We start from the raw sequence: 13633 nt of genomic DNA on the forward strand, positions 1-13633 counted from the left end.
CTTTTTCTCTTACCTAAATGAGCCAGAGAGGTATTCAGAAATATTAATGGAAAGGAAACACTTGATGAATGGAATTTAGACAGATCAGAAGACAGTGTACTTGAATATGACCTTGAAGAAGTACATTAGAAGGGTGGGGCCCAACTGGAAGAAATCTGGGCAGCCTCTTTTGGGGAGATACAGTTGTTTGAACTCTTAGGCAATATAACCAAGCATTTAAATCCTGACCTAAAAATAACAGGCAGCCTCTTCATCAATATGCCAAACAGAGGGATTTAATACACACACTGGTGAATTCCAGCCCACTCTGATAAATATACTTCAGCAAATCATATTCATGCTATAGGGTACTTTTTGTTATGCTTATTGTTATTTATCCCATATGGTATTCGTACAGAGTATTGAAATTCATTATGTTTTAAAAATTATACTTTTCCACATGATATTTTTATTATGTTATAAAAATAGTTCACGGTGTTTTGGTGTTGCTTAAATCAAGAAATAGAAAGGTACAGATAAATGAAAGTGAAAGACCACCCCTTTTCCCCAAATTCTAGTGTGTAGGGCTATATCCTTCTGGATCTATTTACACATATAGCCCGATATTAAGGCTGCCCGTAATAGTCCAGGGAGTGCTGACCTATGAGTGAGAAGAGCTGGATGAGGCTTTGCCATTACCTTACTGACAACTCACTTAATCATCACGAGCCTCAGTTTCCCATACATAAAAAGAGAAGGTCTGACCAATGGTGACTTCTCCTAACCCTTCAGGTGTAAACTTCCATTAACTTAGAATAGAACCATGTGCACTTGATTTCGTAAGGTTTTATGCAAAGAGAATTTGGGGGAAAATTTAGGCCTTAAATACATCTTTCTATTCTGCCTTCCCTTCTCTTCCTCCTGTTTGTCTTCTTGCCTTACTTTTTCAACACACATTTGTTAAACACCTTTTCAATATTGTCAATGGCACCATTCCAGGGACAGAGATGTAAAGATAAGTAAGACATCTTTACAGAGCCTACCAGACCAGCAGAAAGGCAGATAAAAACAAACAAAAAAACTCCACAATAACTATAAAATAACTTCTAAGGTTCAAAGACGCTACAAAATTTGGCCTAAGTTACTAAACAGAACTAAGACTACAACCCACAAGTGTTTTGTCCCCAATCCACTGTCCTTTTCATCATACCAGTGTTACATCTTACCTTTCCTAACTCTGCCCAAAGAGTTCTATCCAACAGCCCCATGGTGAGGGAAATAAACATCTGCAGTTTTCCTGATGGTGTCTTGGATAGCAGGTATGGGCTAAGGAATCACCTGTGGAGTATACTTATGAAGTGCTTACCTTGGTAAGTATGCAAGGTGTGACAGAGTGAACGCTGAAACTGTAGGCGATTCATCTCTGCTAGATAGGTGTCCAAAATTATGAGGACAACTTTGAGGGTATCACATCCCTCAGGGCAAGTGACAACAGAACATGCAGGAAAGTGAATCACTTCAACCAGAAAGGATATTACTGATAGTTCACAGACGTATATCTGGACCATAAAAAGAGATTAAAATTTTTAATGGGTCAGTTTTCCCTTGAATAAAAGTACTTTATTCCAAATTAATATGCTTTACTATTGGAAATCATCCATCAACTTATTAAAGGTACTAGTTTTACTCAATGGAAAGATAATGAGAATAATAATAAGGTTAAGATTTATTGAGCTATTACTGTATACCAGACACTACACTAAGAGATTAAAGTGTGGGAAGAAGGAGCTAATCAAAGAAGTGCAGCCAAGTAAGTTGCTCTAGCGTTGCCTACAAGGAGTTCTGATGAGTGTCAAGGTTCCTTACAAAAAGGATTTCAATTGAAATAAGATTGGGAAATTGTATTATTATGTTTCTCACTTCAAGTTTCACAATATTACAGTCAACGCTTATTCTAAGTAAATCAGTAAAAAAGTATGGTTTGGGTTCCAATCAACTACTTTTATAATTTGGTCAAAGTGTGTCTAATTTTGTAAATGCTAAATCTTCTTTAAAATTGGTCTCTCACAGTCATGGACAAATTTGTTTTTAAAACATCAAAGAAAATAATTAAAGAAAATACTTTGCGCCAACCATTAACTCCTAACTTCTCCCCTGCCTCTCCCCCCATCTCCCACCCCTGCCAAATGTCACCCAAACAATGGTGACAATACCATGACAGCAATTAGTTGAATAATTAAGGTAGTTTTCAAAATAAGGAATGTTAAAATTTGACAATACTAATACCTAGATGTGTTCAGATATTTTTTGAATTAATCAGAAAGAATATAAATAATTAAAAAGAAGATTTTCAATGACCCCCCCCAATCCAGTTTGTCAGGTACGTTTGTTTTTTCACCTTCTGAAGGGGATTAACATTCATAAGCAGTTAGCACCCTTGACTTATGTTTAAATGCCATTTTCTAAAGTTCAATTTTAATATTCTCCTGTTAATTTTAGAATAATTAAATACATTTTTTAAAATAAAACTACCAAGTGTGGTGAGGTTTCACATGCATTTGAAATCAAAGCACAACATCCATTCATTATGAATTTACCTGTTTCTGCACCCTGGGGGAAATCAGCATTAGCTGAGTGTATGCATGCCATCTTGCCTAATCACAAAATTGCACTTCAGAGATAATCACTTAGCACAGGAAAACAAAGTGAATGCTGTAATTCCATTTCACTTAAGGTTTGGAAGCAAAATGGACAGATAAGAATAGAAATACTAAAGTGTCTAGAGATTCCAAGAGAGAACAATGTGCTATCTGTCAGTATGTCATAATCAATCAGGTGACCTAAATTAAAACCATATGACACGGCTACAAACTAAACACAATGGGCCCCTTATACTGGTACCTGTGTATCTTTGATTTGCTTTGTTCACAGTCTATTGTTATACTCCACCGTGCAGGAGAGGAGAAAATAACATGCTTTCCTTAGTCACTGAGCATTTAAAACAGGTAATTGAGCCAAAAACTCTAAGATAATCAGTACTTCTTTTAAGGTTCATGATAAATTGTTGCACAAAATGGAATAAACTGTTTGGTTAGCAGTACAGAAGAAATCAGGCTTCCAAAGCAAAATAAATAATCTCTGGAGGTCAAAAATATTTGCATAATAAAATCAAATAATGTCTTATCTTCCAAGATTCTTAGTAATTTATTTTTACTGGTAATTTTGGCAATTTGGGAGAAGTGTTAACTCTTTCTGGCATTGCCAAGTTGGAACAGGTATAAGAAGAAGAAAAGCTTAACACATTTCAAGTATCATCTCATTCAATTTTTCACAAGGACTCTATGAAGTAGATACTATTGTCCCCACTTTATAGATGAGAAAACTGTCTCAGAAAAATTAAGGAGCTGCCCTAGGTAACGCAGGATCTTGATTCAGACAGCCTGACAGCTGAACCATACAAATTCTCTCATCGACTCTGAATCTAATCATCATATTCTCTGACCATCAAAATTCTGTGGATTATAAAGCTGCATCTTTATTTTATGAATTACTAGCAAAGACTTAAAAAACACTGCAATTAAATACAACACACCACTATTGTAAGGTGCATCCTTATCTCAGAGATGCAAAAAATACTGAGGAAAAAAAGTCCATGAAATAATGTATAAAATGAAATTAATTCAGTTCATAATCAAAAATTCTTTTAACATGCTTTCTGCATATACTCCATTTCTTGAAATCCTTCTCCCTCCAAACAAATTGGAGTTAGTAACAATAACTGGTTTTAAATTTTTTACAAAAATCAAAGGTAATGATAACTAACACCCAATTCGAGTTTTGTGTCTACATGATAACCAGTGTCATTCAATTGATAAGTCTGGCCCAAAGCAAAATATTATGAAGCTTTTAAAAATTAAGATTTGTTGTAGATAAATTTGTTTTTTTCTTAACCTCTGGAATATTGAAAATAGCTTCTGAATATCACTCTCTCCACATAAATACAAATACTCATCAGCTTTAAGGTATTCTGTGGATAAGAAACCATATCCACTTTAACATCCTATCATTCATCCATACACACACATAATAGATACACATAAATAATCCTCTGTTCCGTGAGAGCTTTCATTAGTGGAATGATAACTATTCACAAATCAGTTTACTGTATTCGTAAATATCTCAAATTATTAGAAATATTTTTTTATATTGAGTCCCAAACACTACTCTGTAATTTCTATTTGGAGGTGACAGTTCTAAAAGCAAGCATTTAAATTAAGACATTTTTGTGTCTTTCTTAAATCAGCTCATGTAAGTCAAGCAGGCCTAATACCTTCAAGCATATAGTTGATTAATATTATGTTTTACTAATATATCTAGAACCTACTATATAGTAATATATATGTATTGTAATATAGTATATATTAGAAATAGAAAAATAACAAGGAATAGTATCTGTTGTCGAGGGTCCAAAGTCAAAATGAGGATGAGAGACCCATAAATAATCATAATACAAGATGCAGTGATGGAAACACAAAGGAAAGGGCAATTAAGACTGCCTGGGTCTATCAGGGAAAGCTTCATCAAGGAGGGATCACTGAACAGAATCTTGAAGGATGAAGAGTGTTTTGAAAAGCAAAGAATAGGATAAAGGAAAGAGGAAACATTTTGTATAGCCTGATTTTATTTAATTATAGAAAACTTGTAAGACTACCTACAAATTTCTTTATAATTATAATTTTGTAGGCTCTTGATCATTGGTGCACTGTCAGGACAGTTAGCAAGAGTGACTCCAACAAATTGTCCATGACACAGGTATCTGAGAAATTACAATAGATCATTTACACACTATCCTGGCCCAGATATCTCTGTGCCTGTAAAATTACGCCTGCAGATGTGTACCTGCCTTCCCCCCATTCCACTACCTAATACCTACACCCTGAGGTTGGTCATTTCTTTTTGCTTCTCCATTGATCCCAGTCTCTCCAAGCCACTGTTGTACCAGATACTCCCTTCATGCAAGCACTGTTCAAATTAATCACACGGTTCACATTTTTGTTATCCGTGGAGATGTCTAGAGTCGGGAAAGTCCCATAGCTCTTCAGAAACAAGAGCATTAAACAAATTCTTGTTGAGACACTTACAAAAGCATCTTTTAGATAACTAGAGAAAAAAAGACAGAAATTTCAATTTTTCACTCACATATGACCAGAAAAACATTAGTGAGGAGCAATGATGGGAACTTGGGAGGCTGTGAATATATCATCCCAAAGATTACAGCAGCCAAGAGAAGAAACATAAAATGTATTTAGATATGCTGATCAGGCAGTTCAGAAAGTTCTGGGAAAATATTTTATAAGTATATGGCCAGACTCTTAAAAAGAAGATGTGGCACATATATACAATGGAATATTACTCAGACATAAAAAGAAATGAAATTGAGTTATTTGTAGTGAGGTGGATGGACCTAGGGTCTGTTAAACAGAGTGAAGTAAGTCAGAAAGAGAAAAACAAATACCATATGCTAACACATATATATGGAATCTAAAAAAAAAAAAAAGTTCTGAAGAACCTAGGGACAGGACAGGAATAAAGACACAGATGTAGAGAATGGACTTGAGGACACGGGGAGTGGGAAGGGTAAGCTGGGACGAAGTGAGAGAGTGGCATGGACACATATACACTACCAAATGTAACATAGATAGCTAGTGGGAAGCAGCCGCATAGCACAGGGAGATCAGCTCGGTGCTTTGTGACCACCTAGAGGGGTGGGATAGGGAGTGTGGGAGGGAGATGCAAGAGGGAGGAGATATGGGGATATATGTATATGTATAGCTGATTCACTTTGTTATACAGCAGAAACTAACACAACATTGTAAAGCAATTATACTCCAATAAAGATGTTTAAAAAAAAAAAAAGGCTCCAAGAGGAATAAAAAGGTCTCACAAGCCAGAGTGACAGCACAATAACAAGTTACCCTAATTAGGGAGAAGAAGGGGTAGTACCTAGAGAAACTGATGTAACTGCCCAGGGAACTCTGTTAGGCTTATACTCAGAAAGAGAACGCAGCTACAGAAGGAACAGCAGAGTCAGGGAAACAGCAAATAGTGGCCTGGCCAGTGAGAACCACCTTAAGAAGGCTAACAGGAGGAGAAAGCCGAAGCTTTTAAAAAGCTGGAAAGAACAAAAGGCCGTTTAGCTGTGTGTCATATGTGGCAAGAATGAGGAAGAGATAGGCCTGCACCATGGAAAAAAGAGTTTAATGCTAAAAAAGTAGAAAAAGCTAAACTATTCAACTGTAGTTTTGCTTCTACCTTTTCTAGAAGAGGAGTATCTATATTCAAACTAAATAAATAAATAAAGGGAAGAAGAAATATCAAATATACTCAAGAAGGAAACAAAGTCTAGGGTAGATGAACAAAGATTATCTAATCTGATCTGTTCTCAATAGGCCCAGGTGAGTTATATAAATTTATTTTTAATCTTATGAAAACATCTACCACAATATTCAAACAGACTCTTGTTGGGCTTGTGGAATTATGCCAAAGGCCTTCTGTAAGAAAAATAGAAAATACTCTGATAAGAATGGAAGAGTTTGAAAGGAGAGTTAATGAAGAAATTTAGCCCTAGTCGATATCAAAATATTCTATAAAACTATGATTTTTTTTTTTTTGCGGTACGCGGGCCTCTCACTGTTGTGGCTTCTCCCATTGTGGAGCACACCCATGGCTCACGGGCCCAGCCGCTCTGCAGCATGTGGCATCTTCCCGGACCAGAGCACGAACCCGTGTCCCCTGCATTGGCAGGCGGGCTCTCAACCGCTGCGCCACCAGGGAAGCCCAAAACTATGATATTTAAAAGTAAGTGGTGGGGGTCTTCCCTGGTGGCGCAGCGGTTGAGAATCTGCCTGCTAATGCAGGGGACATGGGTTCGAGCCCTGGTCTGGGAGGATCCCACATTCCGCACAGCAACTGGGCCCGTGAGCCACAACTACTGAGCCTGAGTGTCTGGAGCCTGTGCTCCGCAACAAGAGAGGCTGCAATAGTGAGAGGCCCATGCACCGCGATGAAGAGTTGGCCCCGCTTGCCACAACTAGAGAAAGCCCTCGCACAGAAACGAAGACCCAACAAAGCAAAAATAAAATAAATAAATTAAAAAAAAAAAAAAAGTAAGTGGTGGGACTTCCCTGGTGGTGCAGTGGTTAAGAATCCACCTGCCAATGCAGGGGACACGGGTTCGAGCCCAGGTCCGGGAACCATGTGCCGCAGAGCAACTAAGCCTGTGTGCCACAACTACTGAGCCTGTGCTCTAGAGCCTGCGAGCCACAACTACTGAGCCCGCACACCACAACTACTGAAGCCTGCACACCTAGAGCCTGTGCTCTGCAACAAGAGAAGCCACGGCAATGAGAAGCCCGCACACCGCAACTAAGAGCAGCCCCCGCTGGCCGCAACTAGAGAAAGCCCGCGCGCAGCAACGAAGATGCAACGCAGCCAAAAATAAATACAAATAAATTTATAAAAAAAAAAGTAAGTGGTGGTTGTGTAAGACAAAAGAGATCAATAGGATAGAGCTGATAACATAGAAATCTACTCTATGTATGAATTTTAAATATGATAGAATAGATATCATAAATCAATGCAGCAGGGAAACATAATTTAACAAATGATTAACAATTAGTAACATTTAGCTACTTGGGGGGAACACAATTTAGAAGCTTATCTCCTATGTTATACAAATATATAAATATATATATATATATAAAATACCTGATGAGTAAAAAGTTAAAATAACAAACCATGGAAAAACTAGAAGGAAACAGAAGTGAGTGCTTATCAAATCTCTGGAGGAAAAAAAGACTTTAGAAAGTAAAAGAAATTCATAAATCTTCAAAGTGATGGAAAATCAAATGGGAAAGATTTATCAGCATGATCATGTAGCAGGCACTACTGACTGACGTGCCTTAAGAGTCATGTAATATTCTCTTTTATTTAGTATAGGTTTATTTATAATAATTATATGTGCTAGGTCACAGAATTATGTTCAATACTTTCAAGCATTTATAATATAATCACAAACATTCAAGGAGAGATCCCTACGCTTGTTAAATGTCAGGCATGCAGGTGACAAGGCCTATGTTCTAGTATGAAAATTAAGGAAGTTCACAAGTATTCATTCATTCCTTCTCAGAAGGAAACAGATCCTTATCTGCCTTCTTTTATTTTTCTTTTTAACCAGAGGCAAGCAGCAGAACAGTAGGAGTTATGATGGCAGGGCTAAAAATTCTGCACAAGAAGTTTAGGATCTGTTCATGAACCTGGAGAGTTACAGTTAACACCTGAGCAATCAATCCTTTGTTTCCCTCTCAGGCAACTGAGCTCTGTAGCTGCTGCAGAATAACTGTTACAGTAGTAGCAATGTCTTCTGCCAGGAAGGCTCCTAGGATGAAACAGATACAAAATGGAACTCTATGTAACTAAAGGAAGAGCGCTGTAAGACGAGTTATTATATCTGTCCACCTCCATATTAAGAAGTTGCCAAAGACCCTCATATTAACACTCCCCTCAACATACTTTTTGATCCAGTCATTACTGATATATGCCTCCCTGCCCTTCACACAAACCTTCCCTTCTGCTTCCCATCCCACAACTCAGCACAGTATCACCTGTTCTGGGAAGCCTTCAGTGATAAGCCCACCCCCACCTGACATTAACTGCCCTCTTCTATGTTCTGATAAGCTCCTGGGCACACTCGTATCATAAAATGTATCATGCTATACTGACACCCTTTACCCCTTTATGCATTCACACCTGACATTAGCAGATTGCTGAAGGATAGAGAGTATACCTTCTCTGAGTTTATGCACACATTAAGCAATCAATTAATGTCCATGGTTGAATAAATGAAGCAATGTCTTTAAAACTGATATTGCTAGCCTGCAGTTCTAAGGTTCTACATTTTAAGTCCTAATAATCTGTAAATATAGTATTTCAAGTTCAGAAGCAAAGCCCAAAGCCCATCAGACCCATAACATGGCTCACAATTTGCACATTTTAAAAAGTAACTAGCAATGTCCTTGACACTTCCAGAGATGTCTTTGCTAGTGTCTCATTACTCTATAGGCAGAGTGGTGCAGGCAGTGGTGATAAGCACGGACTTAGTGTCAGAGCATATCTGGGCTCTGATCCCAGTCACAGCAAATGGGTGACCTTGGATGTGTTACTTCCCCTCTCTGAACCTCAGTGTCCCTCTCTCTCAAACTGGCTTAGTGAAGCTCACCTTGTTAGGTAGGATGTGAGGAGGACACAAGGTGATTAGCACAGTCCTTGGCATACTGGTAGTAGTTATCACAGGGATTTCTTAGCATAATAATTAACAGTATGGGCTTTGTAATCAGAAAGATCTGGGTTTGAATCCCAATTATTATTTGTTATTTGTAATTATTATTATTGTCATCATCATCAATACTAATAGAGGGAAGTACTGCTTTTAAATCCATCATCAATCACAGCACATAAAAACATTAAGGCCTTTAAAAACTATTATTATTCATTTCCTCTACTGCCTCATAAAGAATATGTTTCCACTCCAGAGGAAATTGCTTTTCTTTCCACTGTTCTGGTTAATGCTAATTAAATGGTGCTAAGTCCATAGGACTGTGTCTAGTCCCTTCTCTAAAATGAAACAATTAACAGTTGGGAATTGCAGAGGGGAAAGAAGGATCACTATATCCTGATGTGACTGAATGAAAAATGCCACAGCTGGAAAGAGATTTGAGAGCATCTCGGGTCAAGAAAGAACATAAATTGTTGCCCCATGTGTCCAACATAGAGGAAAAAGAAAATTAAGTAAAAATGTCATGGAGTCAAATTCTAGCTAATGAGTGCAGGCTCTGCAGGCACCCGAAATAGGGGAAAGAAAGGTCAAGCCTGTTTCTTAGAAAGCTCCATTACATACAGGAGACTTTATACCTTTAAAAGGATAATGACCTCATTTGAATGAGGAATACCAGCATACAAACTGCCCTTCAGACTGCTTACAAAAGGCTGGTAGACAAAGGTTAGGTACAGTATTATAATGAAATGTTCTTATAGGCAGCGGGGTTTCTGGCAACAAACAGCATCACTGTTGTCAAATATCTTTGCATATAGAGACAACATGCTGAGGTCCTATATGCTTTGCTTCAAGTTTCTTTAAGTCTCACTGTACTTTTCTTAAAAACAGATGCTTACTCTTGATTCATAAACAAACAAACAAAAACCTTAAAAGCTGTGACATTTGTTGGATATTCCCACTCCCAAAGAAGCAACAGTTCAATGATGGCTGAATTCAACTCAATGCCTGCTGACCAGGCACCTGCTGTGAACAGGAATAGTTCTGGCTGCTGCTCAAGGGTGCCCAGAGGAGGGAATCTACTGCTAAGGGACTCCTTGTATTCTTGTAGAAGAATCAGGCTGACTGACTCAGTTGGTCTGCTCTGATTTATCAGAATAAAAGAGCTTTATTAATTGAAAACCTGCTTTTATGCTTTTTAGTCACACTTACTGAGTAAATATTTTACTTAAAGTAAAACCTATGCTTTGTTGTGAACACTTTTGACAAACACATACAATTGTGTAACCAATACCATAATCGAAATATGGAACAATTTTTTTCAACCGTTCCCAAATTCCCCTGGGCTCCTTTGGAGACAAACTCTTTCCCACCCCCATTCCCCGGCAACCACTGATTTATTTTCTGTCCCTTTTCCAAAATGTCATATAAATGTAGTCTTTGGAGTGTAGCCTCTAACAGCATAATGCATTTGAAATTCATCCTTGTGTGCTGAGTCAAATTCCATTTGGCTGATATGCTACAGTTTGCTTATCCACTCACCAGTTGAATCTTTTGAAAAGGGCATCAGTTTATCCATTCATCTGGGCATTAGGGCCAAGGGTCATGCTGGGTTTGAGGGCAGTAGGGATCTAGGGTGCAGAGCCCAGGCTCCAGTAGGGAGAAAGAGGTGGAAAGAAATAATTTATGATCTGAACACGTCATTCACAGCATGGGAACTTTATTGCTGAAAACAATTATCTTTTTACAACAGTGGACAGCATATAACTTTTAGAGTGAGATAAAGTGGCTTCATTGCTGTTTCCACCTACCACTTTTAGGCTGCAAGATCTCTCTGTATCTCATTTCCCTCATCTTTGAAATGGGTATAATTATTAACTCAAAGAATAGTTGCATAATCATTTCATTGAGAAAATATTTTGAAATAACAGCATTGTAACTGGCACTACACTGTGGTAGTGCACAAAATATGGTAAAACACAATAGACATTTTCTCAAATATGCATATGTAGACTTAATCTTATGTTTTTGCATTATTTGCAAAAATTAACTCAAAATAGACCTAAATATAAAGCCTAACTATAAAAACTCTAGAAGAGAACCTCAGAGAAAATGTTTATAAGCTTGGTTTAAGCAAAGATGTCTTAGATACAATGCCAAAAATATACCTCATTTTTAAAAATCAATAGGCCCAGGATTGGTTCAAGATGGCAGAGTAGAAGGACATGCGCTCACTCCCTCTTGCAAGAGCACTGGAATCACAACTAACTGCTGAACAATCATTGACAGGAAGACAATGGAACTCACCAAAAATGATACTCCACATCGAAAGACAAAGGAGAAGATGCAATGAGATGGTAGGAGGGGCACAATCACTATAAAATCAAATCCCATTACCACTGGGTGGGTGACTCACAAACTGGAGAACAATTATGCCACAAAAGTCCACCCACTGCAGTGAAGGTTCTGAGCCCCATGTAAGGCTTCCCAAACTGGGGGTCCGGCAATGGGAGGAGGAATTCCCAGAGAATCAGACTTTGAAGGCTAGCGGGATTTGATTGCAGGACTTCAACAGGATTGGGGGAAACAGAGACTCCACTCTTGGAGGGCACAAAGTAGTGTGTGCATTGGGACCCAGGGGAAGGAGCAGTGACCTCAAAGGAGACTGAACCAGGCCTACCTGCTAGTGTTGGAGGGTCTCCAACCCTCCACAGCAGGGGTGTGGCTGTGGCTCACCACAGGGACAAGGACACTGGCAAGAGGAGTTCTGGGAAGTACTCGTTCGCATGAGTCCTCCCAGAGTCCGCCATTAGCCCCACCAAAGAGCCTGTAGCCTCCAGTGCTGGGTTGCCTCAGGACAAACAACCAACAGGGAGGGAACTCAGGCCCTTCCATCAGCAGACAAGTGGATTAAAGTTGTACTGAGCTCTGCTCACCAGAGCAATACCCAGCTCTACCCACCACCAGTTCCTCCCATCAGAAAGCTTGCAGAAGCCTCTCAGATAGCCTCATCCACCAGAGGGCAGACAGCAAAAGCAAGAAGAACTACAATCCTGCAGCCTGTGGAATGAAAACCACATTCACAGAAAGATAGACAAGATGGAAAGGCAGAAGACTATGTACCAGGTGAACGAACAAGATAAAACCCCAGAAAAACAATTAAATGAAGTAGAGGTAAGCAACCTTCCAGAATAAGAATTCAGAATAATGATAGTGAAGATGATCCAGGACCTCGGAAAAAGAACAGAGGTAAAGATCAAGAAGATGTAAGAAATGTTTAACAAAGACCTAGAAGAATTAAAGAATGAACACCTGGAAGAACTAAAGAACAAACAGAGATGAACAATACAATAACTGAAATGAAAAACAAACTAGAAGGAATCAATAGCAGAATAACTGAGGCAGAAGAATGGATAAGTGACCTGGAAGACAGATTGGTGGAATTCACTGCTTCAGAACAGAATAAAGAAGAAAGAATGAAAAGAAATGAAGACAGCCTAAGAGACTTCTGGAACAAATTAAATGCACCAACGTTCACATTATAGGGGTCCTGGAAGGAGAAGAGAGAGAGATAGTACCCGAGAAAATATCTGAAGTGATTATAGTCAAAAACTTCCCTAACATGGGAAAGGAAACAGCCACCCAAGTCCAGAAGCACAGAGAGTCCCAGGCAGGATAAACCCAAGGAGAAACACACTGAGACACATAGTAATCAAATTGACAAAAATTAAAGACAAAGAAAAATTATTAAAAGCAACAAGGGAAAAACAACAAATAACATAAAAGGGAACTCCCAAAAGGTTAACAGCTGATTTCTCAGCAGAAACTCTAAAACTATATTTAAAGTGATGAAAGGGAAGAACCTATAAACAAGATTACTCTACCCGGCAAGGATCTCACATAGATTTGATGGAGAAATCAAAAGCTTTACAGACAATCAAAGCCTAAGAGAATTCAGCACCACCAAACCAGCTCTACAACACATGCTAAAGGAACTTCTTTAAGTGGGAAACATGGGAGAAGAAAAGGACCTACAAAAACATACCCAAAACAATTAAGAAAATGGTAATAGGAACACACATATCGATAATTACCTTAAATCTGAATGGATTAAATGCTCCAACCAAAAGAAACTGGTTTGCTGAATGGATACAAAAACAAGACCCATATATATGTTGTCTTCAAGAGACCCACTTCACCTAGGGCCACATACAGACTGAAAGTGAGGGGATGGAAAAAGATATTCCATGCAAATGGAAATCAAAAGAAAGCTGGGGTGCCAATACTCATATCAGATAAAATAGACTTTAAAATAAAGAATGT

The 13633-nt window shown here is 38.4% G+C and overlaps 1 protein-coding gene across 4 annotated transcripts in view; it reads right to left on the reverse strand.

Moving 5' to 3' along the window:
• Positions 1-13633, reverse strand: part of PRKD1 (protein kinase D1) — a 345202-nt gene that overhangs the window by 83920 nt on the left and 247649 nt on the right. The window contains exon 1 of one of the 4 annotated variants that reach the window (XM_029237649.1): positions 1346-1531. The exons of the other annotated variants lie outside the window; for them this stretch is intronic. Within the exon in view, the coding sequence (XP_029093482.1) occupies positions 1346-1400 (55 nt within the window). The 5' untranslated portion in view covers positions 1401-1531. Of the gene's footprint in view, positions 1-1345; positions 1532-13633 lie in introns of those variants that run through there. 4 annotated transcript variants of the gene reach the window in all.

Source organism: Monodon monoceros, unplaced genomic scaffold (genome assembly GCF_005190385.1).
Source record: "Monodon monoceros isolate NGI ecotype Baffin Bay Population unplaced genomic scaffold, NGI_Narwhal_1 Super_Scaffold_21, whole genome shotgun sequence".
Lineage (NCBI taxonomy): Eukaryota > Metazoa > Chordata > Mammalia > Artiodactyla > Monodontidae > Monodon > Monodon monoceros.